The sequence below is a fragment of the Amblyomma americanum genome, chromosome 6 (assembly GCF_052857255.1).
Source record: "Amblyomma americanum isolate KBUSLIRL-KWMA chromosome 6, ASM5285725v1, whole genome shotgun sequence".
NCBI lineage: Eukaryota > Metazoa > Arthropoda > Arachnida > Ixodida > Ixodidae > Amblyomma > Amblyomma americanum.
The window spans coordinates 111,937,521-111,965,259 of record NC_135502.1 but is presented as its reverse complement, the minus strand read 5'-3'; the positions used below and the strand labels follow the sequence as shown (position 1 = coordinate 111,965,259).

Here is a 27,739-nt window from a genome sequence, read left to right as displayed (position 1 = left end):
TTTGACTGGAGCACTACTATGAACTACTATGAAAAAAAAAAAAAATAACGTTTGGCCCAAACTACTAGGTGCACTTCTCCAATTAGGCTAATCATTGCGTGTGGCATTTATAGTGAAAGGAGGATGTTTGAAATTTCTCTACTGTTGACATATTCTTTAAATACGGTGTTAAAACTTTCTCAACAGTGTGTACATAAATTCTCTCCCTGAATGCGATCCATAGAGATGTGTTGGCATGTAGTTAGGGATTTAGGCAGCTGCGCTTCTTGCTATCAACTAATGCATTATTGTCTGTTCACTGCCTCTCGAGTTGCTTCTCCTGGTCCAGTTTCATGTAAATCTCTTTTCCCGTCTCCTACACTTTCTCTCTCACGGTGGAGAGGATGGGAGAGTAACCCATCAGTTTGCACAATGGTAGCACCAGATTGCTGGCCCATCTTCTTGGCACAGTACAGAAGTATGTGTTTATGAACCTCATGTTGTTGAAGAAGCATTCACAATTGAGTTCTATATTACTGAAGATTGTAAAAGCTGCTGGATGCATAAAGATAAAGCAGGCCAGAAGACTAGAATGGCAACAGCAATGCAGTGTAGAAACACCAACGCATTGCAAATTAAACAAAATCCAGTTTTTATTCAGCTTACTGATGCCATCATGCTTGCTTGCAAAGAACAGATTTTGTTTGAAGAGGCGCCACATAACGATTAGGACGGCCATAGCAGTCTCATGCTGAAATCTATCTTGGTGCGACTAGGGGTAGAGCATTCTGGCGGTTGGTCACAGGCATTATTTTGAATTCTCGCTTCCTATGCTACACAGCAAATTGGCAGAAAAAAAAAACTGTCTCATTAATTACTGTGCATTCGTCAATGTGGTTGGTTGCATTGAGGCATAATTCTGGAATAAATTCTTTTCACCTTTTGGAAATGGACCAAAGACAAAAGAAACACACACTATGCAGATGACTGATTTGTCATTGCTGATCCTATCTTCACTCTTATTCTTTGTGCCCATTGTTTACTCCTTATTCTTAATTATTTATGTGTTATTTTTATTGATTGTTATTCTATGCTTAATCTTATTCTTTGCTCCAGGCCTGTGTCCTGAAGGTAGGGTGAATGCAATTCAAATATTAAACAGCCAGCTCACTAACTGCGATGATGGCACTGGTGAACTGTGTGCCTGTCATTTGTAATGTTACTGTAATGTCATAACTGGCCCAGCTATGCCTACTTCAGAACAAGGCCCTCTCCCAGATCCCTCCATTTAACCCTGTTCTGAGCCACCTGCAGCCACCTTAGCCCTGTAGACTCCCCAATATAGTCTGCTGCTTACCTGACTGTTGGTGCCCTTTTGTATGTCTGCATTCGCCTGTGTTACCCAAGGATCTCTCGGGTAATGTCACTGCATGATAGATTGTAATTAGAGCTTGCTCCTCTGTGAATTTTTTGGTGTGAATAACGCGCTACACACTAACAAAATGACAAATGGAAGAACAGGAGACACAGGACAAGCGCGCACTAACAACTGAAGTTTATTCTGGTACGAGGGTACAGAAATACATTCCGTCACATGCAAGCAATCAATTCATTGTCAACAGCTGTGTGTTCTTCCAGTTGTCGTTTTGTTAGTGTGTAGCGCGTTATTCGCACCAAATGTATAACCAACTAGCCCACATTGCTGCCTTGCCTCTGTGAATATTGAACAGATCTGGCCGCTCATGCTTTGCTATGCCGTGCTGCGAGTGAGTTGGTACAGTGCAGTAAGTATGCCTTGCAAACATGGGTGCAAAATTATATTAACAGTGAAATATGCAATGGAACCATCTTTTCTAAGTTTTCGCTTTGGACCAAAGTCATCTTTTGTGTTCCTAAAATGGTTTTGCCTTTCTATCATTGACTCAAGGCTGATCTTACAAATTATATCCTGAATAAGGAATAAGTGGGCATCATTTGTAGTGTACGGTGATTGCACTTTTATTTTTGCCCTGTACACCGTGTGTTTTCAGAATTACAATTCCATTACTCTTTCTGCTAATGTATGGCACCATTCAGTTCGAGCTGAAATTCTTTTTCCTATATCACCGTGTATGCATTGTTCTTTTGTTTTCTGATTCCAACTTGAATTTAGTCTTAGCAAGATGAAAAATGGACGCATTTTTAAGCCGGCTCTCTCTATCATCCATGGCTTTTTTCCTTCCTCCCTGTCTTTGCACTGCTTTTCCGTTTTTCAGTCATGCTGAACCAACTAGCCCAATGCTCAACGTTTGTGAGCAAGCCAAGGGATTTGCCACTGCTCCTGTAGTGTGCAGGTAGGTTGAGAGACCATGGTCCTGAGCATAAATGGGTTGCATCCACCCACCCATGCTCTAACCTGTGTATGGTGTGCATTATGTACCCTTCTTTGTCTTTCTCTTTCCGCTCTTCACCTCCGTCGTCCCTTCCTCCTCCTGGTGTAGTTCAGGCTTGTACACAGTGTGAAGCAATCTACATTGCCTTCACTCTCTCCATAGCTTTCTTCTCACTACAAAGAGGACTGTGTTTCATTAAAAATGTCTGCACTGAGCTGAGGGGTCTCCATCACTCTCATATTCCTAATTCCTGTTTATCTCCACATTCCTGACGTGATACCTGCGATCTTGTGATCAAGCCCAAAGCACTACAGCATTCTGGCAGATGGAACAGGCTAAGTTGTGAGCTTTGCAGGTTGTGTTAGTGCCTGAAAGAAGATGACTTCTTTGGCTTTCAGCTATGGGTTCTCCCTGTTGATTCAAATTCCTTGTCCTCTGTTTCTCTTGAATAGCTTCTTCACCTTCTGTTGTTCTGTGTGTGACATGCATGCTGCCTTCGAGACCATCAAATGGTGCCTGAAGTGGTTTCTGAAATATTTCCACAGTCATGGTGAGTTGAATAATAACAATAATAATTGGTTTTTTGGGGAAAGGAAATGGCGCAGTATCTGTCTCGTATATCGTTGGACACCTGAACCTGTAAGGGAAGGGATAATGGAAGGAGTGAAAGAAGAAAGGAAGAAGAGGTGCCGTAGTGGAGGGCTCCGGAATAATTTGGACCACCTGGGGATCTTTAACGTGCACTGACATCGCACAGCACACGGGCGCCTTAGCGTTTTTCCTCCATAAAAATGCAGCCGCCGCGGTCGGGTATGCAGTCAGCTTACTTTGCTGCTCCAGGACACGACGCTATTATGGATCCATTCATCAGATTAAGTTTGGAGATGGCGTCCAGCACTAGTGGTGAGTGCTTCTCTCACCACAGTGTTTTGTTATGACTCTCTGCATCAAAGCATACTCTGAGCTGATAAGGCTTCTCTCTTATATCTTGTTTTGGTCATGTTCCTTCACCCGGCTCTCCGTGCACTTTCTAGAGCTTTTCCTTTATATCTTTCAGGTGCAGCTTGCTAATTTCGTTTCAGAATGATAATGTTTATTTATTTTATTAAGCTTTCAAGACAGTCGCAGATCTAGAGCAAGTAACATTTTTCTTCTTTGTGAAAAATCTTGAAACAGTCAAGCGTGTGAAGTTCACAGTGGCACCGGCTGCACTCCTGACAGCTTACACTGTTTTAATGCTGTAGCATTGAAAGTCCCGTGTCGCAGAAAAGCTGGCATCAGTGTCATTGGCCACGGGCGATGGGCCACAGGAAAAATGCCTACCGTGGCAGCTGGCAGATCAATTAATAATTGTTTGCAAGAGGCTGCTTGGGAAGAGCAACGTTGGCTCACCGCCTTGGGGTCGGTGAGCTGGGGTACCTTGTCAACTTGGCTGGTGCCGGAGATGATTCCTTCTGGTCTTCCCGAGTGGCTACCACGAGCTGGGTGTTACCCGGTGCCTGGACATTGCCGGGCCTGTGGGTGGTGTCAGCTCGGGGCTGACGGTCGCCGAATTCTGTCGTGCTGCGCGAGTAATTTTTTTTGATGGTCCATTGGGTTCTTCGGAAGGGCGCAGACCCTTCCAAACGTTGTTGTTCGGCGGTGATGTAGAAAGATGTGCAGCTGAAGGTCAAAGAGGGAATATATTTACAGGATGTACAAGGGCAAACTGCGTTACAAGTTGAGTCACACAGACAGTGAATCTTCAACTTAGAAAGACAATTCTCACACAGAGAGACACTCGCTACAAGCCCTTACTCATCGACCCGAGGTTAGAGTCTAGGGTTGTCGAATTACGTGCCACTGCACGGAGCCTCTAGCTCAACTAGACAGGAGTGCTCTCCAATGATTTTACATGCAATTTTAAAGCTTTTGCAAACAAAGAAGTTAGGGCGATCATATTTCGAGGCCCGCCCTAAGCTTCGATAACCAATGCAGGTAGCCACGGCCCCTGAAGGTTGGACCCAACTTCGAGCCCGGGGCGTGGCTAAAAAGGAAAAGGAACACATACCAAAAACATTCTGAAAACCCTCTCACCTGCGCGTCGCCTCTTGAAGGATGAAAAGTTTTTTTTTTTCAGCTAATTAGCGGGACCACTAATCTACTAGCTCGCCGCAGGAATGTCAGATGGGGGATACCCGCGACGCTTCGGTGCCATCGAGAATGCCAAAAAAATGGGGGCCCATCACGGAATGCGACGCGGTTCGCATATTTCCGTAGACGCGCAGTATGGCGATCTGCCGCCGTGGGAGTGCTGCCTAAGACCAAGCGGCACCACGTGCTCGTTGTGTGCGCCTTGCGTGCTTTCTTGGGGCGCTTAACAAAGCTAGGAGTCTTCGACCCTCACAGCGGTGCTGTCAAGCGGCAAATGATTCCTGTGTCTTTGCTGCTGTTTGCGGGAGAGGGGCACGCAGGTAGGGGGGAGCTCGGAGCTTCACTGAGAGCCCTCCACACGGACCGGAGGCTCACAGTGACCGCAAGCTAAGGGGGGAAAAAAATGTATGCGTTGATGAAGCGCGGCGTTACAATAGCCTTAAGGTTTTGTAATATGCACGTGTTGGGTGACAAGGTTTTTTCGTGTTTGCTTTCTAGCTCTTTTTGTTTTTACACTTGAAGGCACGGATCTAGGGCTACTGTACATCTTGTTGCACATGGTTGACATTATGGTCTATTTTTATGCTCATGTCTCTTCCGAAAAATAAACAGTTGCTGGTAGCACTTCGTCGTGTGTGTGTGTGTTTCGTGCCAGTTAGCGCGTTCCAACACCTTACGATGAAATATCAACCAGCCTCCCTAGTAGGTCTTCAAGTTGGGAGACAGCCACTTTCCCCTCTCTAGGCCTGTGTACTGTGCACAATTTTTATTCTATTTATTTCATTACCATTAGGGCTCAAGGGCATTACAGAAAGGAGTGGGTTACATATGAAAGTGAAACAAAAATACAGCAGTATATAAACATATAAATCAAAATAAATGAGTGTCACAAGAAATGAAGAAAGGTTACATCAGAACAGTAAATAAGAGAGACTAGAAAAATAAGATAAGCATAGAAGGCATAACAACAACTTTTGTAAACATTAAAAAAAAATGGTACCACACTAAAAAAGCATCAACATGCACATATACAGAACAAGAACAGGAACTGTTTTTTAAAAAGATTGGCTGGATCAGGAAATTAACTGAAATACCTCAAGGGCCCTTGGGTGTGGGCTTTACATGAGGGGTAAAGCTAAAGGTGCTCCTTTGAGGATGTAACATAGGGGGGGAAGGGTCACTGTAAAAAACTTGTATAAAGAGCATAATTAACAAGCAAAGGAGCAAAAACAGGTAAGGTATAACATGAGAATATAATTAAGCACCAGAGAGTAAATAAAGAAACAGGCAATAGGAAACAATACAATACAAATTATAGGTTTAAAGAAAATGATAAGGCATAACAGAAATTAAGAATAATACAGTGTACGTATAAGGCACGATAAGAACAGAAGTAATCGCAAAAGTACAGCAAATAGAAAACATGGAAACTGGAAACATTTCAAATGCCAACGTCTCTGCGGATGAGATCAAAAAATGCGGAGGCGTTAGATTCAATGGCTCTATGTGCTGGTAAATTGTTCCGCTCCATGATAGTGCGTGGCATGATTGACTTGGCAAATGCAGACGAACGACACTTGATGCGTTTAACTTTGTGGGGATGGTTGAGCCGCGGAAAGAAGGCTGATGGCGATTGGAAAGAATCGTGGTGAGGAGATGGATGGTGATGCAGTTAATAGAAAAGTGGTAGTCGTGATAGTTTATGGCAGTGAGACAAGCCTTCTAATTCACCGCGATTTTTTAAAGCAGTGACGCTGGTAGCATGTGAGTAGTGTGAAAAAACAAAACGCGCAGCATGGTTCTGCAAGGACTCAATGTTAGCTATGAGGTAGGCTTGGTCAGGATCCCAGATGGCTGATGCATATTCATCTTCGGACAAATGACTGTTATGAACTTAACTTTCTTCAGGTGCGAGGGAGCCAGTCTGAGGTTATGCTTTAGCGGGCCGAGTCAGAGGTTGGCGGACGCTAAATTCAGATTAATGTGGTTAAGCCATGTTAAGTTTGAATGCATGTGACTTCCGAGGTACTTGTAAATAGTTCCAAGTTCGAAAGAATCGTTATTTAAGAAATAAGTTGTGGGAATGCAAGAACTGCAAGTGATAGACATAAGATTAGTTTTAGAAGTATTGAGCGGCATAAGCCAAGATGTGCACCATGAGGTTACTGCATCAAGGTCAGTTTGCAAACATTGTTGATCAGTGATAGAAACAATATTACGGTATATCACATAGTCATCAGCAAAGAGCTGAACTTGAGAAGACACAGAGTTAGGTAAATCATTAACATATATTAAAAAGAGGAGTGGACCAAGAACGCTCCCCTGTGGTACCCCAGAACCGACTAGAGTAAGTGGAGTTGTAGCTGTTGATGGAGGTAAAATGAAGTCTAGCGTTTCTTGGGTTTATGACAGCAGCAGGTTAGAGTGAACGCAGACTTGGATGCAGAAATATCAGAAATTTCGACGATAGATCCGGGGGCATCATCATCAGCCTGACTACACCCACTGCAGGGCAAAGGTCTCTCGTATGTGTCTCCTATTAACCCTGTCCTTTGCGAGCTGCGCCCACCCTATTCCTGCAGACTTCTTAATCTCATCCGCCCACCTAACCTTCTCCGCCCCCGCTACGCTTGCCTTCTCTTGGAATCCACTCTGTCACCCTTAACGACCAGCGGTTATCTTGCCTTTGCATTATATGCCCTGCCCAAGCCCATTTCTTCCTCTTGATTTCAACTAGGATGTCATTAACACGCGCTTGTTCCCTTACCCACTCTGCCCGCTTCCAGTCTCTTAACGTTACACCTATAATTTTTCTTTACCTGGCTTGCCGTGTTGTCCTTAACTTAAGCTGAACCCTTCTCGTTAGATCCGGGGGCAATTCCAAATAATGTCCGGACCCCGTAGAGTATCTGTTACGGGTTCAGTTGGACTTATTTTTGGAAATGTGGCGGAGAGTTTGAAGGATGCTTCACTCCCGCCATCGGTTGGCCTGGTATTGCACTACCTCAGGGATCGGCCTCGTCTTTAGCGCCTCTTTACTATCCTGTCTTTCTATCCCATCTTTCAACTCTCCTACTATCTGCACGTGGTAGCGATTGTGGCTCGGCTAGAGCCAGTGAGCAGGCCTGTGCACTTTCCTTTTCTTCCTTCCTGGCAACAACAGACAGACAGACGCACTTGGGATGAATGAATTGTTTCATTAGCTTCTTTCTTCCTGTACTGCAGTTTTACACCACGCTTGCATATGTGCAGTACCTGAAAATGATGCATTCTAAATCCACTTCTGACGAGTTACTGTATCCTACAAGTTACTACACTACAGTGACTATTTTAGCACGGCACAAATTGTAGTGCACTATTTTTATGCACCGTGCAAAGGCAATAAGTGTTATTATTCTTTGTAAACCAGCGCAATGGCACGAAGCCAAAAAGGAGAAGAGGGGACAAGACACAGTACTGATGTGTTCCCTCACAGCTGAGACCCGCAGGACAGTGGCGTAGCCAGAAATTTTGTTAAGGGGAGGGGGGGGTGCTCATGTTGCAGCACGGCCTTCTCATAGAATTTGTGGAAGGCTCAAACGCAACAATAATAACTGCATTTCCATTGCAATGCCATTGTGTATTAGATAACGCTACATACTGTCTAGACAAGTGAAATATGTATTTTTTAAAATAAAAGAATGTATTCGTATGTCTTAAAATCATGGCAGACATGATTACAAAACATAAGACTGAGCAGGGGACAAGACAGCAGGGAAGGAAACAGGACGAGCTCGTCCTGTTTGCTTCTCTTCTGTGTCTTGTCCCCTGGTCAGTTTTATTTCTTGTAATCAAGTCATACCAACTATGTATCCCCTTATTGTTCACTCGTGGCAGACATAACTGATACCAATGCTTCCATGTTTTTGCGTATTTAATAAGTGAAGAAAATATCCCACGAAGTATAAAACTATATCAGTCTGAAACCAGCAAAGCAGTGCATGCCGCTGATATGAAAAACGTAAAGGCATGAAATTAGCAAGTAGAGGACAAATATTTTAATGAATGTTTGTCGTTGAGGAACCTTTACATGTTTGTACATATGCAACGGCCAGGGAAAAATCTTTATAGTTAATTTCCTGATCCAGCCAATTTTTTTAAAAAACAGTTCCTGTTCTTTTTCTGTATATGTGCATGTTGATGCTTTTTTAGAGTGGTACCATTTTTTTTTAATGTTTACAAAAGTTGTTGTTATGCCTTCTATGCTTATCTTATTTTTCTAGTCTCTCTTATTTACTGTTCTGATGTAACCTTTCTTCATTTCTTGTGACACTCATTTATTTTGATTTATATGTTTATATACTGCTGTATTTTTGTTTCACTTTCGTATGTAACCCACTCCTTTCTGTAATGCCCTTGAGCCCTAATGGTAATGAAATAAATAGAATAAAAATTGTGCACAGTACACAGGCCTAGAGAGGGGAAAGTGGCTGTCTCCCAACTTGAAGACCTACTAGGGAGGCTGGTTGATATTTCATCGTAAGGTGTTGGAACGCGCTAACTGGCACGAAACACACACACACACGACGAAGTGCTACCAGCAACTGTTTATTTTTCGGAAGAGACATGAGCATAAAAATAGACCATAATGTCAACCATGTGCAACAAGATGTACAGTAGCCCTAGATCCGTGCCTTCAAGTGTAAAAACAAAAAGAGCTAGAAAGCAAACACGAAAAAACCTTGTCACCCAACACGTGCATATTACAAAACCTTAAGGCTATTGTAACGCCGCGCTTCATCAACGCATACATTTTTTTCCCCCCTTAGCTTGCGGTCACTGTGAGCCTCCGGTCCGCGTGGAGGGCTCTCAGTGAAGCTCCGAGCTCCCCCCTACCTGCGTGCCCCTCTCCCGCAAACAGCAGCAAAGACACAGGAATCATTTGCCGCTTGACAGCACCGCTGTGAGGGTCGAAGACTCCTAGCTTTGTTAAGCGCCCCAAGAAAGCATGCAAGGCGCACACAACGAGCACGTGGTGCCGCTTGGTCTTAGGCAGCACTCCCACGGCGGCAGATTGCCATACTGCGCGTCTACGGAAATATGCAAACCGCGTCGCATTCCGTGATGGGCCCCCATTTTTTTGGCATTCTCGATGGCACCGAAGCATCGCGGGTCTCCGCCATCTGACATTCCTGCGGCGAGCTAGTAGATTAGTGGTCCCGCCAATTAGCTGAAAAAAAAAAACTTTTCATCCTTCAAGAGGCGACGCACAGGTGAGAGGGTTTTCAGAATGTTTTTGGTATGTGTTCCTTTTCCTTTTTAGCCACGCCCCGGGCTCGAAGTTGGGTCCAACCTTCAGGGGCCGTGGCTACCTGCATTGGTTATCGAAGCTTAGGGCGGGCCTCGAAATATGATCGCCCTAACTTCTTTGTTTGCAAAAGCTTTAAAATTGCATGTAAAATCATTGGAGAGCACTCCTGTCTAGTTGAGCTAGAGGCTCCGTGCAGTGGCACGTAATTCGACAACCCTAGACTCTAACCTCGGGTCGATGAGTAAGGGCTTGTAGCGAGTGTCTCTCTGTGTGAGAATTGTCTTTCTAAGTTGAAGATTCACTGTCTGTGTGACTCAACTTGTAACGCAGTTTGCCCTTGTACATCCTGTAAATATATTCCCTCTTTGACCTTCAGCTGCACATCTTTCTACATCACCGCCGAACAACAACGTTTGGAAGGGTCTGCGCCCTTCCGAAGAACCCAATGGACCATCAAAAAAAATTACTCGCGCAGCACGACAGAATTCGGCGACCGTCAGCCCCGAGCTGACACCACCCACAGGCCCGGCAATGTCCAGGCACCGGGTAACACCCAGCTCGTGGTAGCCACTCGGGAAGACCAGAAGGAATCATCTCCGGCACCAGCCAAGTTGACAAGGTACCCCAGCTCACCGACCCCAAGGCGGTGAGCCAACGTTGCTCTTCCCAAGCAGCCTCTTGCAAACAATTATTAATTGATCTGCCAGCTGCCACGGTAGGCATTTTTCCTGTGGCCCATCGCCCGTGGCCAATGACACTGATGCCAGCTTTTCTGCGACACGGGACTTTCAATGCTACAGCATTAAAACAGTGTAAGCTGTCAGGAGTGCAGCCGGTGCCACTGTGAACTTCACACGCTTGACTGTTTCAAGATTTTTCACAAAGAAGAAAAATGTTACTTGCTCTAGATCTGCGACTGTCTTGAAAGCTTAATAAAATAAATAAACATTATCATTCTGAAACGAAATTAGCAAGCTGCACCTGAAAGATATAAAGGAAAAGCTCTAGAAAGTGCACGGAGAGCCGGGTGAAGGAACATGACCAAAACAAGATATAAGAGAGAAGCCTTATCAGCTCAGAGTATGCTTTGATGCAGAGAGTCATAACAAAACACTGTGGTGAGAGAAGCACTCACCACTAGTGCTGGACGCCATCTCCAAACTTAATCTGATGAATGGATCCATAATAGCGTCGTGTCCTGGAGCAGCAAAGTAAGCTGACTGCATACCCGACCGCGGCGGCTGCATTTTTATGGAGGAAAAACGCTAAGGCGCCCGTGTGCTGTGCGATGTCAGTGCACGTTAAAGATCCCCAGGTGGTCCAAATTATTCCGGAGCCCTCCACTACGGCACCTCTTCTTCCTTTCTTCTTTCACTCCTTCCATTATCCCTTCCCTTACAGGTTCAGGTGTCCAACGATATACGAGACAGATACTGCGCCATTTCCTTTCCCCAAAAAACCAATTATTATTGTTATTATTCAACTCACCATGACTGTGGAAATATTTCAGAAACCACTTCAGGCACCATTTGATGGTCTCGAAGGCAGCATGCATGTCACACACAGAACAACAGAAGGTGAAGAAGCTATTCAAGAGAAACAGAGGACAAGGAATTTGAATCAACAGGGAGAACCCATAGCTGAAAGCCAAAGAAGTCATCTTCTTTCAGGCACTAACACAACCTGCAAAGCTCACAACTTAGCCTGTTCCATCTGCCAGAATGCTGTAGTGCTTTGGGCTTGATCACAAGATCGCAGGTATCACGTCAGGAATGTGGAGATAAACAGGAATTAGGAATATGAGAGTGATGGAGACCCCTCAGCTCAGTGCAGACATTTTTAATGAAACACAGTCCTCTTTGTAGTGAGAAGAAAGCTATGGAGAGAGTGAAGGCAATGTAGATTGCTTCACACTGTGTACAAGCCTGAACTACACCAGGAGGAGGAAGGGACGACGGAGGTGAAGAGCGGAAAGAGAAAGACAAAGAAGGGTACATAATGCACACCATACACAGGTTAGAGCATGGGTGGGTGGATGCAACCCATTTATGCTCAGGACCATGGTCTCTCAACCTACCTGCACACTACAGGAGCAGTGGCAAATCCCTTGGCTTGCTCACAAACGTTGAGCATTGGGCTAGTTGGTTCAGCATGACTGAAAAACGGAAAAGCAGTGCAAAGACAGGGAGGAAGGAAAAAAGCCATGGATGATAGAGAGAGCCGGCTTAAAAATGCGTCCATTTTTCATCTTGCTAAGACTAAATTCAAGTTGGAATCAGAAAACAAAAGAACAATGCATACACGGTGATATAGGAAAAAGAATTTCAGCTCGAACTGAATGGTGCCATACATTAGCAGAAAGAGTAATGGAATTGTAATTCTGAAAACACACGGTGTACAGGGCAAAAATAAAAGTGCAATCACCGTACACTACAAATGATGCCCACTTATTCCTTATTCAGGATATAATTTGTAAGATCAGCCTTGAGTCAATGATAGAAAGGCAAAACCATTTTAGGAACACAAAAGATGACTTTGGTCCAAAGCGAAAACTTAGAAAAGATGGTTCCATTGCATATTTCACTGTTAATATAATTTTGCACCCATGTTTGCAAGGCATACTTACTGCACTGTACCAACTCACTCGCAGCACGGCATAGCAAAGCATGAGCGGCCAGATCTGTTCAATATTCACAGAGGCAAGGCAGCAATGTGGGCTAGTTGGTTATACATTTGGTGCGAATAACGCGCTACACACTAACAAAACGACAACTGGAAGAACACACAGCTGTTGACAATGAATTGATTGCTTGCATGTGACGGAATGTATTTCTGTACCCTCGTACCAGAATAAACTTCAGTTGTTAGTGCGCGCTTGTCCTGTGTCTCCTGTTCTTCCATTTGTCATTTTGTTAGTGTGTAGCGCGTTATTCACACCAAAAAATTCACAGAGGAGCAAGCTCTAATTACAATCTATCATGCAGTGACATTACCCGAGAGATCCTTGGGTAACACAGGCGAATGCAGACATACAAAAGGGCACCAACAGTCAGGTAAGCAGCAGACTATATTGGGGAGTCTACAGGGCTAAGGTGGCTGCAGGTGGCTCAGAACAGGGTTAAATGGAGGGATCTGGGAGAGGGCCTTGTTCTGAAGTAGGCATAGCTGGGCCAGTTATGACATTACAGTAACATTACAAATGACAGGCACACAGTTCACCAGTGCCATCATCGCAGTTAGTGAGCTGGCTGTTTAATATTTGAATTGCATTCACCCTACCTTCAGGACACAGGCCTGGAGCAAAGAATAAGATTAAGCATAGAATAACAATCAATAAAAATAACACATAAATAATTAAGAATAAGGAGTAAACAATGGGCACAAAGAATAAGAGTGAAGATAGGATCAGCAATGACAAATCAGTCATCTGCATAGTGTGTGTTTCTTTTGTCTTTGGTCCATTTCCAAAAGGTGAAAAGAATTTATTCCAGAATTATGCCTCAATGCAACCAACCACATTGACGAATGCACAGTAATTAATGAGACAGTTTTTTTTTTCTGCCAATTTGCTGTGTAGCATAGGAAGCGAGAATTCAAAATAATGCCTGTGACCAACCGCCAGAATGCTCTACCCCTAGTCGCACCAAGATAGATTTCAGCATGAGACTGCTATGGCCGTCCTAATCGTTATGTGGCGCCTCTTCAAACAAAATCTGTTCTTTGCAAGCAAGCATGATGGCATCAGTAAGCTGAATAAAAACTGGATTTTGTTTAATTTGCAATGCGTTGGTGTTTCTACACTGCATTGCTGTTGCCATTCTAGTCTTCTGGCCTGCTTTATCTTTATGCATCCAGCAGCTTTTACAATCTTCAGTAATATAGAACTCAATTGTGAATGCTTCTTCAACAACATGAGGTTCATAAACACATACTTCTGTACTGTGCCAAGAAGATGGGCCAGCAATCTGGTGCTACCATTGTGCCAACTGATGGGTTACTCTCCCATCCTCTCCACCGTGAGAGAGAAAGTGTAGGAGACGGGAAAAGAGATTTACATGAAACTGGACCAGGAGAAGCAACTCGAGAGGCAGTGAACAGACAATAATGCATTAGTTGATGGCAAGAAGCGCAGCTGCCTAAATCCCTAACTACATGCCAACACATCTCTATGGATCGCATTCAGGGAGAGAATTTATGTACACACTGTTGAGAAAGTTTTAACACCGTATTTAAAGAATACGTCAACAGTAGAGAAATTTCAAACATCCTCCTTTCACTATAAATGCCACACGCAATGATTAGCTTAATTGGAGAAGTGCACCTAGTAGTTTGGGCCAAACGTGATTTTTTTTTTTTCATAGTAGTTCATAGTAGTGCTCCAGTCAAAACACGGAAATGTGTATCTGCAAAATTCACAAGTGAATTCAGGCCTGTTACCACCTGACCGCACACAACTGCTTCCTCCTGAGACCTGGCAATTCGCGACACCTTCCTGAAGAGCAATACACCACACATGCACACATGAAACTACATCTGTTCTACCTTTCAGAGCTGCCCTAGGCGCTATTGCCCGTAAGCTGATAAGTTCGTCAACAGTGGAGTCATCAAAAAGTTCATCAACAGTGGAGAAAAAAAATGCACATGTACAGAACCGCTAACCCCACCAGCTCAATCAACACGTTGTAGCCGCTGTGCAAAGCCTCAGGCACTGAGGCACAGACCTGAGGAGAAAAAAAAAACAAATCTCACGCCCACATTGGACCGTATCCATTAGGCTGACAGCGTTGCAACGATCAGCGCAAAATTATGTGCGTCGATATTGAAGGCCAGCTTCGCCACTCGAAAGCAAAGTACGCGCATTAAATTGAGCGCGCTTTTCAAACAAGCGGCTACGGGGCGGTTTGTCGCAGCAAATTATGAATAGCGCTCGCGCTATGTTTCACGGCCTGCAATTTAGATCGAGACCTGCGAAGTCTCAGCACTATATTCGCGCGTTTGGGGAGACTCAACATACTTCCACACAACAACGCGACCATACGGACCACCAACAAAACTTCCGTCAAAAAAAAAAAAAAGAATACTACAATGTGGCCAGATGAGTGTTCGGATCCTGCTAAACTCTGCACTGGCTGTGTGATCATTTGTAATCACTTGTTTGTAATTACTGGACGAATGTGAACTAATATTCATCGCAAAACGTTATGAAAAGATGTACTAACTCCGTGATAGTCAACTTAAACTGATTATGCGTGCCTAAGCTGTATAATTGTTACATGAAGCGCTAAGCGCTCACGCAGACGACAGCCTTTCCGAGTGGCGGTTAACGCGCAGAAGTGGAGAGAGATCTTTGCTGAGACTTTCGTGCGTTGACTGGAATGGCGAGCGAAGACGACTTTGCAAAATTTCGTCACTATTTCACGGACGAAGAATGGAAGGGCCTTTCGGAATGCATGAAGACGGCGGACTCGAACCTCAAAAAGAAGTTCGAGCTGATGCTGAATCTGGGTGAGTGAACTCTTTTGTACTGCCTTCCTTCGGAGCTGCGTCTTTGAAAGCGCGAATTGCTTTAAAAGTTCTCTGCGATTAATATAGTTTAAGGCTACCAGAATGACGCAATTTTCAAAAAACGCAGCAACTGTGCATATTAGAAAATTTGTGGGGCCAGAATCAACGGCTGAGTCGCACACCACGACAGACATCAATTATTGCTAGCATAAAAGGAGATACAAACAGAAAAAGTCTTGCGCATAAAAGATGACTCTTACCTGCATATTTACAGGACTGAAGCCAGTGCTTCCTGAATTTATGAAACCAAAACCGGCCCCAGCTAAACCTGCTAAACCTGCAACAAAGTCCAATTCCCGTAAGTATACAAAGAGCTGTCACAGTGTCAGGTGCTGAGATAATTCTTTCTTTTATTTTTACGGCCAGTTTCTTGCTTCATATGCTGATGGAAAGATGCACGTCTCTGCCTCAGTTGCATCTCGGAGCGATATCGCAGAGGTCCGTGACCCTGTATACGCTTAGAATGAGTTTTGTTCGACCTAGAACAGATGTTGGATAATATGTTCAACCAATATTTTGTTGCAGTTGAGAAAACACCTTTTCAGATTAGACGGTCGTGACAAGTTGTTAGTGCGAGCTGCTCGTTTCGATAGGCAAATGATAATAAATACAGCGTACGACGCAGTTAATTGCGCGCCGTAGAATGCTTTTCTCAGCTAAACTGGTGACTTGTTCGAGCTCAAATTCCGCACATAAATGGCAGCAGCTCGGTACAATTGTTTCATGATACATTTGTGTGATGTAATTGCCTGAATCGGTAAAAAAAAAAGAAGTCGGATATTTGCATCGTCTGTGGCGACGAGGAAACGAAACTAGCCGTTATCTCAGTAAATGTACTAGTAGCGCCATCTCGTTTGGCAGATGTGGAGATTCGGCAAAGGAGGCGGGTGGGGATGGTTTGCGGGAGATTTGAACACGTTTTTTTTTTTTCAACTGCTTTGGTAATGATGACAAAAACTTAATTTGGCCAAAATTCCACTAAATTTCAAGTCTTTTGTAAAATAAAAAAGATGGAATTAAGTGGAATTACATTGCCGAATATTCGAATATCGAATATTCTTTGCCGGAATTTCTTTGCCGAATTTAGTGGAATTCTTTGTTGAATATCCACCATTTCTCTCCGAAATTTGAGCTCGAACAACTCATCAGTTTAGCTGAGAAAAGCATTCTACGGCACGCGTTTAATTGTGCGACAGTCTGCATCATGTTACACAGCTACCTAAGTATGAGAGACGCCGTAGTGGAGGGCTCTGGAATAATATAGACCACCTACCTAGCTATAGGTTATTTAATATCGGGTGATATATCGACAGAACATGTGTGCGTATATGCATTTTGCCTCCATCAAAATGTGCTTCTACTTCGGTCGGGATTCAATCTCGCGTCCTTTACTGGGGCTCAACAACCAATTACCATTCACTGAGGGCCCCCAGTGGGTAAAATATAGTAGAAAAGACAATCGCGCGGCTGCGATAGGATCCGAACCCACGGCCGGCCCATATACATGCCGCGTATGGTGGTCCCACCTCACCTACAATAATGGTAGTCTAAAAAAACCTCGGGCCTTCTTAACCACATTCAGAGAATAAAACGAGATAGCATTTGGAATATCGCCCACACCAAAATATTGTTGTCGCCTGTGTTGTCGCCTGCCTCAGTCCCGTCCTGTTTTGCGGTTTTGCTCTTCATGATGTCATACCAACTGGCCTACACCAAAGTCCTTCTAAGTTATTCCAAAGGACCCCCAAATTTTGCGAGTAAGCCCATCCCATAAAAAGTATTAAAGTGGATTAGTGCGGATTAATGGGTCTCTATTAATTCGGATAGGTGGATTGGTGGGGATTAGTGAGTGGATTGAGGTGGAAGATTGTGTCGCTATGATAATTCAGTGGAAGGTACTAGAAAATTCCTCAGATTTACACATTTGATGGTGCTGATGGCGACGCGCCCCTCTTGACCAATCATTGAATTTCGTTACGGAGAAGCCCGGTGGTTTTCGCAAGACGACGACTTAATTTGGCATTGATAAATGGCACACACGCCCGTGAGCACACACACACACACGCACGCACATCCGTTACCCTCGCGCGCACCCACCACACATACACAATTACAAATACACAGCCACCGGAAAGGGAAAACCATATGCCATACGTTCATTGGTCTCTTGACTGAATGAGCTCCTTTGCACGGGTGGACTACTCTTCCTAGGAAATTGTTCCAGAGAAAAATGCGCGCACTCTTTTGCAAAAGTTTCGTGGAAATGCACGCGATACGGTTCCTTTTCCGTCAGTAGAAGTCGCTGCTCTAGTAACCAAATTCGGAGATTCTCGGTATGATTATGCGCCCGGCACAGAGCTGTTTTAACTACACGATGCATAAATTAGTGGCAGAATTTATAATCAAAGGGGCTCTGAAACGTACAGAACGTACACAGTAACAAACAGCCATTCAGAGATTTCGTACATCAAGTAAACACACCTTTTCCAATAAAAATTGGGCAGCTGCAAGTCCATTCACAGGATCAGGAAACGCTTCAGGCTATCAAGAAATGTGTCATGGTCAATCATAGACGCCACGAATTCCGATCGAAACTCACAAACTATCCTCCGAGCTTTCTCACAAACTTTCCTTTGAAACAGTTTTGAAACATGACTCAATTACTAGAGATTATATATGGCTTGATGTTTTACTGGGCTGGGGACTGCTGTTTGGTTTTTGTTCTCCTAATAGAGTGTAGTAAGTGACGCTTGATTGGTCTGGAGCATGTTTGTTTTTCTGCGCAAAATAGTAGCATTCCGTTAAAACTGCTTGATGCGCACGATTCTACAAGCCAGTCTTACAAATATCGTGGGGTGAAATGCAGCCTCGCCCGAGACGTCTTCCAGCGGGTCCCGCTACCCGAGACGCCAGCGAAAAGACATCAACTACATGGAATGCGAGAACTCGGACGAAGAATACCTATGTGAGTTGTCTGCTAAAGCCGGTTCCTGGCTTCCAACACGAGAATGGGAAATGCACACCTTATTGTAAAAGAGTCTTTTAGTGTTGCTCGTAAGGGGTGAACACATGAAATGCAGAGCGGCTTGTCTACAGCGTCAAGCGCTCTTAGCACAAACCTTCTTAGCTACTTACATGCTTCACTTTCTGGAGCGGCCAGTTGGGCAGCTTGTTATACGGTTAATGTATGTCGCACAAAAGGAGTGTTCTGATGAATTCATTTTTATCATGGCCTGAATGAGCCTAGGACACCCAGACACAGATATTTCACTCGCAAATTGTTTCCGCTGCAATCGGCGAGCAGTGCATATATATAATATCCCAATGGGCAATGAAACTCCCTTGGATGTCCTGTAGAAGTTCAAGATGTCTGCAGGGCGTCTGCAGAACGTCCAAGGAAGATTCAGTGCCCATTCTGATGTCGGCATCCGCGCACCTTTTTTTTTTTTTTCCTAAATCACGGTGCGGGTAATCTGCTTCCAGTTTGCGATGACTGCGGTGTCGACCATCCCGGCGACTGCCCCAAACACGGACCACTGACCCATGTCAAGGACGCAGAGGTGAGTGCAAGCACGCGAGCTTGACGAATTTGAAAAGCTGCCTTCAGACCGCGTTCGCATCTACCTCGTTTCGGCCGGCACATAGTGATCCGGTGAAAAATACGACAGCGAACTTGCCGAACGGAGATAGTGGTGCGTAGCATCAAAGCGTGCCTTCGTCCTATTGCAGTTCTCAAATATGGCAATTCTCTCTGCCTCCTTTCACCGCCTTTTTCATTCTATTCCTGACTGCGTGGTTCCGGTTCCCACCTTGATCGAGACCGTTCACTGCGCCTTTCTATTTGACTCCACCCGCATATCAGGCCTCCTTTTCATTATTTCATCACAGTGCAATGACTGCTTGATTCATGCAAACACAACTGATGAAGAGAGTTTTCGAGTCTGAAACTTCATCTCCAAAGAATATGGCAAGTGTGGTTTGTGTGTTTCCAGGGCTGTGGCCAATGGCATTGCAGAAAGGCAGCCTCAAACTGCTACGCCGTTCGCCAAGCACTTATGGAGAGGTCTTCCCAGCTATATTGAAGATAATAATCTCTTTTCCCCTTTTAGGCTCGGCTTTCGATCAGGTCTTTCTGCACACGACGCATTTCTTCTTATCAAACACGAAGTCCTCACGGGGATACCTCCTGGCGGAGAGCACCTTCTTCTAACACTTGAAATTATGGGCGCCTTCGACATTTCCAATTCTGCAATTCTGGAAGGTCTAAATCATATACACTGTGACTCTCGCATCTTTCAATATATCGCCACCTTCCTCACTGCCCGCACTGCCACGATAGGTATCGCATCTACTAGATAGTCTTCCTTCCAAGCACCTGAGAAGGGCACTCCACAAGGAGCTGTCCTATCACCACTGCTACTCAATAAACGCATGGCCCCTCTCGCCCACAAGCTCTCTACACTCTCTGAGACATCGGATATACCATCTATGCGGATGAAAACACCATCTGGTCAACCTGAGGATTCCTCGCCGCCAAAGAGCAAGCCTTACAAACAGCCATCAGTGTGGTCGAGCATTTTGTTCAGAGCAGCGGTATGCAGTGTGCACCGGAGAAATCGGAAATCATCCGTGTTCATGGTCCCCGCTATCGTTCCCCTGGCCCAATCATAATCAAATTCACAACCGCCCTATCCATGCCCTATCCAACCCTAGCCATGAGTCGAATCCAGTATGGTCTCCCATATACCACAATATTGATCGCACCGCCGAGAGTAAGATCGATATCCTTATCCGTTATGCCCTCTTTAAAACAGCTCTGGGCCTTCCCATGTGTACATCCACCACTAGACTGGTTGCACTTTGGATTCACAACATGTTTGCGTAAATCCAGTAGGCTGTTCTGAACTCCCAACAGACTCGCCTCCTCACCACCTCGGCGGGTAGGGCCATCCTTTCAAGGATAGGCGACCCATGGCCCTGACCGGAGTTCTTCCAAATGCTGTCCGCTCACGCCTTTACATAGACCCTATCCCTCGCCATATGAAGCACGAGTCACAGGCCCCGCGCTGTCAGGCCCGCCTTCGCAGCCTCTGCAGGCCATACGGCGAAGACAGCTCTGCTATATATGTGGATGTTAATTCCTATGCGCAGCCCCACAGATATGCTTGCGCTGCTGTCAATCACGCCAACACCCCTTTTCTTGGAGCGTCCTTCACGGCACAGGATGCTGCAGCCGCAGAAGCCATTGCAATAGCCATCAGCATCGAAATGTGCGACACCCAACACCACGGCACTCACATTTTTATCCCAAGCAGCCTGCAGAGCCTAAACGAGAGGACCAGTCCCGGGCACGGCTCTCCGCATATTGGGCGGCCCTCTTCAGTATGATCACGTCATCACCTGGCGACATGCAGGTCTCGATGTCAATATTAGTGCAGATACCGTGTATAGCTCGAGATTACACCGACCGAGCAGGGCACCTTGAGTCTACTCTTTACCCCCTCTCAGCCCATTTTTCAACCTGCCTAGAGACCCTCCTCCTAAATAGGCGTCTCTACGCCCCGCCAGATAAGAATCTCCCTTGAGGATTCCTACCACCTAAGCCGCATCGAAACACTTACTTTCCCCAATCTCCACCACCTATACCGCATTCACCGAACATTATGCGCAGATACATGTCCCTGGTGTGGCGATATTCCCCCGTTCACGGACGTTACATGGATCTGCTCAGCTAAACCGAACCACTTGAAGCCGCACAACGCGGCTCTGGAGCAGTGGGAGGTGAAGCTGGCCAGCGGCACCCTGGGAGACCAGGAGGCGCTAGTCGTCATCGCCCAAGCGTCGGCGGAAGCCACTGGAGTCTTGAGCTGAGGAGCCCACCCCCAATCCGCTCCGGTCTTCTTTTTACAAATAAATGTTTATTATCTCTTTCTGCCATTGACGTCACTGTCGCTGCTGCCATTGAGGTGGAAGGTAAGGTGAACGCATCTGGTTTACACGCAGTAAAAGATGGTTCGGAGATCGCTGCGTTGGAAGCACGGCAGTGGCAAATGTTTAGATTCCATGTCGGTGAGGCCTAAATGTTTCTGGAATCTGTGTTTAAAAACCGATTAATTTCTAGACAGCGCTTCTTAACGTCACGAAAAAAAGTTGGAGAAAAAGCATTGTCGAGGAGAGAGATTAAAGCAGGTTAGGGACAAATAGCAAAAGGCAGAGCGATGTGCGATTGTGAACAATGGTTCAGAATGGTATGTTTTCATTGGTGACAAGTGCAGCTGGCCTCAACTCAAAGGTCAGTATGGCCTTCCTACAGACACAAGTAACCACTTGCCTGCAGGTAATATTTACGGCCATGTAAGGTATTTTATTACCTGCAGCTCTTAGTGCCAAAGGATAGAATTGCACTACACGTTGCTCGTGGATAAAAATTGGCTGCAGATATTCCCACAAACCTATGCTGCTGCTCCATAGGATGAATCATCTTTTGGCAAAAAGCAGTGCCTCCTGGAAACTACATATACAAGCACCACTATGATAGTAAAATGAGCAAACTCTGCACATGACTAATGAGTCTTTCTGTTCACAAGAACGCTGCTACCCATCAATTACTCTGCACTGACAAGACAACAGCATAAAGCAGACCACAAGATTATGCACCAACTAATGGAGTATTTATTGCACTTGGAAACCCTTGCTTTATTCTTGCCAACACACATTTTCTATAGCTCATGCAGAACTTTGGAAGCACGGCCAGCCGCCGAGGAGAGAGAAGCCCTTGTACTGGCCTCAAATAAAGTTCTTTTCCTTCTTTCTTTCCTTCGATGTTTCGTTATCACTGCATATCATGTGAAACGTTGCAAGGGGGAAAACAGCATGTGCAATACCATGACGCATGCAGTTGAGAGAGAGGCCCTAAATCTTCAGTTTCGCTGTCGCTGCACGTTAGATTTCATGTGCTATGCATCTTTACTGTAGCGACTTTTAGAAATCTTCCCGCCTCAACCGCCGGCTCATTTGCGATGCGCGCCCGAACCAGATATGTACCGTTGCCAAGCTTACTACCAGCCTAAAGTTACCGCAATATGCTAGCTCCGTGCGCAGTTTCACCGCAAACTAGCCAGTGGTAGACGTGGGCAGATTTTAAAAACCGTGTACGTTCATGATGCATAACAGGGGTGTATGCTCGCATATGAATTAAACACAATACACACTTGAAACCTTATTTTAGCCGGCACTGTGTCGAGCCTCGAGGATATATTACTTACCAGCGCAAGTTGTCGGCGTGACTTGGTTAGTGACGACGGTGCAAACCGAAAATTTCTGCACGTACGACACGTCGGCATACGGTTACAGAGGCACCAGTCTTAATCCTGTGCACCAGCAAGCGAACTTCGAAACACATGTCGTGTGGGAAACGCAAGAAACAAAAACACATGATACACAGCTTGCGCTGGGACTGCGACAACCGCGGCTGTGACGGCTGCGAGGACCGCCCGCACCATACCGGGAGTGCAAAACGAAAATCTTGTAAAAAACATTATCACGCACTGAAAATCCATAATTTTCAGTTGTAATCACTATAAGCTAATAATATTACATGTAATTTGAAATAAGTGTCCAGTAGCGGCTCCGTGACGTCTAGAAGCAACTGTTCAATAGCCGTTCGAAACCGTATTTACGTAGATATGGTGCACAAAAGAGGGAGCGAGCCTGAAAAAGTCGCAGGAAAGAGCCCGCCAACTTTAGAATGTAATTATTGGCTCTCTACTGCGCGTAGATGTATGTTATTTCTCGAATGTTCATCGCAACAACATCTAGCAAGTTAGCTACTTTACAAGGCATGCTCGGGAGGTGTTTCAGAGCCCCTTTAAGCTCTTAAGGGTATGACGCGAGAGCGTTGATGGGTCCATTCAGCGGCCTGGTGTTCTCTTTGCGTATTACTTCGCAGACAATGACGCTGTTCTTTCTTTCACCATCGCGTAACGCTTAAACCACCCTTGAGAGTACAATGCGATAGGATTAGAGATCCCGCTCGCGTAAGTATACTCTGTCCTCTCGTGCTGACCCGAAAGAGGCGGGTTCGATCCCAGCCGCTCTAGTCGAATTCGGATGGAGGCGGAATTCTATAGAGGTCGGCGTACTGTGTGATGTCAGTGCACGTTAGCAATCCGTGGTCGAAATTTCCGGAGCTTTTCACTATGGCGTCCCTCATCGCATGAGTCGCTTTGGGGCCTGAACTTTAACAAAAGAAATCCCTGTCCTTTCGGTTCTGTCTACAAGCCCATATATGCGAAGTTGGTAATTATCTACCTCACATTCATAGATGCCTGGGACTCCCCATACAACTCCTGGATCAATGTTGCAGCGGTCAAACGGAGTGTCGCTGCCCCGGCTGGCAGGTGGCTGTTTCAAATACAGCCACCGGTGGGACTTGGGAGACCCAGGCTGCTCTTCTCGACCGAGAAACCACTTACGACCAATCGTTAACTGCCGCATGCCGCGGGGTGTAGTTTGATGAATTCGCAATGATGAATTCACACGGTCACGTGCGCGACGTAGGTGGCAGTTGGGCCACCTGCTTATCTCGACTCGTCGACGACGACGCGACATTGGAGGGGCCACTTCAGCTCCGCCTTAAGGGTATGACGTAATAAAGTTAATGAGTTAATGCCCATATGTGCGGAATTGGTCATTCTCTACTTCAAATTCATAGTTCCCTGGGAGCCCTACTACCACTTCTGGCGCAGTGGCGTAGCGGTTAAGCGATAAGTCACTGCCCAGAATGGCAGCTGCTGCCACCAGTCCTCCTTGTGCGACCCAGGTTGCTATTCCCTAGTGACCAATCGGCAACGCTGGGCCACCTGCCACGGTGGGTAGTTTTCTCACATTCCAATGGGTAGATTGTGATGACGCCGCAAGGGCACGTCACCGGGGTGGCCCAACTGCCTCCTAGGTTGCACTCTGTGGACCGCTTGCCAGAGCCACGCCTGGCACGCCCGTGATTCTTCACTCACGATGCCGACAACGCGACGCCGAATTTTCTGGTGAATGTGGCCTTTTACGCTATCACGTTAAAATCCTTTCGTTTCCGCTTGCCGTGGCTTCCTTGCTGTAAAAGCTGCAAAAGGACCGCAGCTCCCGTTTTACAGCCACACGTGCGATGCAGCTGTGGAATAGGGAAGTCAGCGCCAGCCCTCCGCCGGGCGTCGGATGACCGAGGATAACTGCCGGTACCCCCAACGTTCCTTCGGGTCAAACGACCACTGGGCCGGTTGCCCAAGGCATTCGGCACACGACTGAGGTCCGTCCGCAAGGCGGTCCCAACCAGGAACCGTGGCTGAGATGGCTCTGCCTCCACCCGTGCACATTCCGCAAGAGGCGCCCAGACCAGCTGGGCCACCGCGCGTCCTCCCGGCGGCGATGGGTACCAGTCCTCAGAGCGTAACCTCCCATTGGAACAGGATTCCCACCAGGAAGACATCCCTAGCCGCCTCCCATCTCCCTGGTAACCGGAGCATCGCTGCTCTCGTCCAAGGACATGGTGATGACACCTCGGTTTCAGGTAGCATATATACAAGGCACGTTTCGGGAAACCACAAGGAAAAGAAAAGGCCTCTCAGGCTCCTTGCCCTCTCCATGGAGAAGGCCTTCGCCCTACGAGTGCTACCTCGACTGCATTTTTCGTCCCAACATTTCTCCAAGAATGACCCCTCTCCCTTTCCAACATGGGTCGCATTAACAAAAACAGTGCTTTTTGGGTAAAGCCCACTCTCCTGCCCAAACCTAGGCAGAGCCTCCATTCGGCCAGAATAAGGCGGTTGACTTGGGTCACGAAAGACTGGTGCAGTAGTGAACTTCCAGTGAACTACCTTTCCCCATGAATTCCCCGTCTCCCAAGGCAACATTGGTCGCATTAACACAAAGGGAGCTTTCTAGGCAACACCCACTCTTCGAACCTAACCGAGGTAGCGCCGCCATCGCGCAGGAAGACTATAAGGATTGGAAACTCCGCCGTCTGCGGCGACCAAAAAAGGTCACAAGCCCGGGGCGCCACTATCCTGCTGGCGGCGCCTGGCGGCCTGGAAAGTACTGAAATACAACGTCACGGCGTGCCCGCTGAAACAAGCACCCGTTTTGTGTGCTTGTCATCTGCTTTGAGCGCGCGCCGCCGGAGAGCGCGCTGGAGCTATAGAGGCTACAAGGTTCTAGCCTCTGTACTGGAGCCGCCTGCCCGGGCGCTGCATTTTTTTTTCTGCTGCTTCTACGAGGCGCCGTAAGGCGCCGCCACTGCATGCGCCCCCGTCGGCGCATACAATTGTGACTTTATCTGTTCGCCTGCTGACGGGAGTTTCACCTCCTGGATAGTCTTGCTCCGTGGCCGCCATACAGCCAAAAGGAGAAGGGACCCTTCGGTTACGAAAAACTACGGCAGTGTTGAACTGTCCATGTAAATCCTTTTTCCATGAATGCCCAGTCTCCCAAGGAAATTTGAGTTGTGTTTACAAGAAGGGCGCTTTTTAGGGGATGTCCACTCTTCGACTCTTAACTAAGCAGCGCCCCAATTCGGCCACATAAGGAGGAGGAGTTCGGTTACGAAAGACTATGCCAATGTTGAGTTTCCTGTGTATTCCGTTTCCTCGTGTCCGGCGGGTGCAGAAGCCATAGCAATAGCCATTATCATCAAAATGGGCGACACTCCAAACCTCGGCAGCCCCATTTTACAGACACCCAAGCCGCCTGCGGTGCCTATACGAGTGGACGTGTCTCACGCACAGCTCTCCGCAATCTGGGCGGCCTTCTCCAGTATGACCATGTCATCACCTGGGTCCCAGGACATGCAGGTCTCGATGGCAATATTAGGGCAGTTGCCCTAGCTCGAGATTATACCAAACGAGCAGGGCACACTGGCTCTACTCTCTACCGCCTCTCATCCCATTTTTCAACCCACCTAGAGACCCTCCGCCGTAATAGGCGTCTCTACCTCCCGCCACATAAGAAACTTTCCCCGGATAACTCCTACCACTTAAGACGCATTCAAGCCCTCTCTCTACCCAATCTCCACCACGTACACCGCATTTACCCAACATTATACACAGATGCATGTCCTTGGTGTGGCGAAATTCCCACATTCACGCACATTAAATGGACATGCTGTTGGATGGTGGGGCTCGGAGTCGCACTCTGATGGAACCACGCGTTCAGGACGACGCCGATTCCACCGCCGCCACCACCAGGACAGGACTGCCGACGACTTATAGGAGCTGGGTGATGGGAGGAAGGTTACGAGTGGGTTCATTTACATTTATGCAGAGTTCAAAAAAGTGAATCGGGAGCTGGTTTATCACATACCAGCTTCTCCTTAAATAGGGTTTCCTTTCCCCGGGTCCCTTGTTGGGGAATTTAGTTCATTTCAAAAATGCGTCCAATTACTGTGATGTCGATCACGTGTCCAGTCTTTAGGATCCGCCTTCCAGGACGTCCCCAACAACACACTCTCGCAACAATGGCAAGTTATGGTCCGTGCTGTCCCTGCAGCAGTGATGAAAAGCCAGAATGGAGGCCCAATCGGCGTCGAAGGTCAGACACCTGCACTGCACAGCTCGTGGGAACAAAAGGCCGCCGCTGCACTTGCGCAGATGGTTCCACCTATAGGAAGGCACTTAGGGGAAGACGAGGTCTCTTCCGAAGCGCGAGCATTCCGGCGTCCTTGCTCGCCTTAAACTTACACAGCCGCGTCTGCCGTGATTAACCGTTGCCGCCGCCTCCACCGACACCATGTCGCTGCGTCCCGGGTGGGTCCGGCACCGTGAACTAATGATATCTACGGTCCCGAGAAATGTTCCCACGCAGCGGATGGCCATTTCATTCCCGTAAACAACAGGTTTGGGAGGTGGGGGGGGGGATATGTCGATTTACGACTCCCAGTCGAACATTCTTGGCATGTTGGCGTTCTCCGTCTGTAACAGCTCAAAACTTCAGCCATCCGCTCTTTCGGGTCTCACACTCCGATCGGGCAAAGCTCGGAAATTAGAATCAGCTGACACCCGGGTCCCGTGTGGTGCTTGACGGCCGGCCTGGGAGCTATCGCCACCGAGTTGCTCGAAGCCACCCAGTAGAAACGGATGCCAACAGGCGAGACTTGCTGTCACCGTTGCTAATTAATAGAAGTGCTGTCGCCGTTCTTAACAATGCTCAGAGAAGCCGAACCGAACCACTTAAAGCCGCACAACGCGGCTCTGGAGCAGTGGGAGGTGACGCTGGCCAGAGGCACCCTGGAAGACCAGGAGGCGCTAGCCGTCATCACCAAAGCGTCGGCGGAAGCCACTGGAGTCTTGAACTGAGGACCCCACCCACAATCCGCACCGATCTTTTTTTTACAATTAAATATTTATTCCCTCTC

At 46.7% G+C, this 27,739-nt stretch overlaps 1 protein-coding gene across 2 annotated transcripts; it reads left to right on the top strand.

Moving 5' to 3' along the window:
* Positions 1 to 15,094: 15,094 nt before the first annotated feature.
* LOC144094926 (uncharacterized) lies at positions 15,095 to 21,224 on the top strand. 2 transcript variants are annotated; one of them, XM_077628794.1, is made up of 5 exons: positions 15,095 to 15,279; positions 15,554 to 15,637; positions 18,206 to 18,304; positions 18,823 to 18,899; positions 21,071 to 21,224. In XM_077628794.1, exons 1-5 carry the CDS (start codon positions 15,150 to 15,152, stop codon positions 21,086 to 21,088), a joined length of 408 nt encoding a protein of 135 aa, XP_077484920.1. In that variant the 5' UTR covers positions 15,095 to 15,149; the 3' UTR covers positions 21,089 to 21,224. The 2 variants fall into 2 exon arrangements, with proteins under 2 accessions (XP_077484920.1, XP_077484919.1); XM_077628793.1 differs by having other exon boundaries at positions 21,011 to 21,224.
* The last annotated feature ends 6,515 nt before the right edge of the window (positions 21,225 to 27,739 follow it).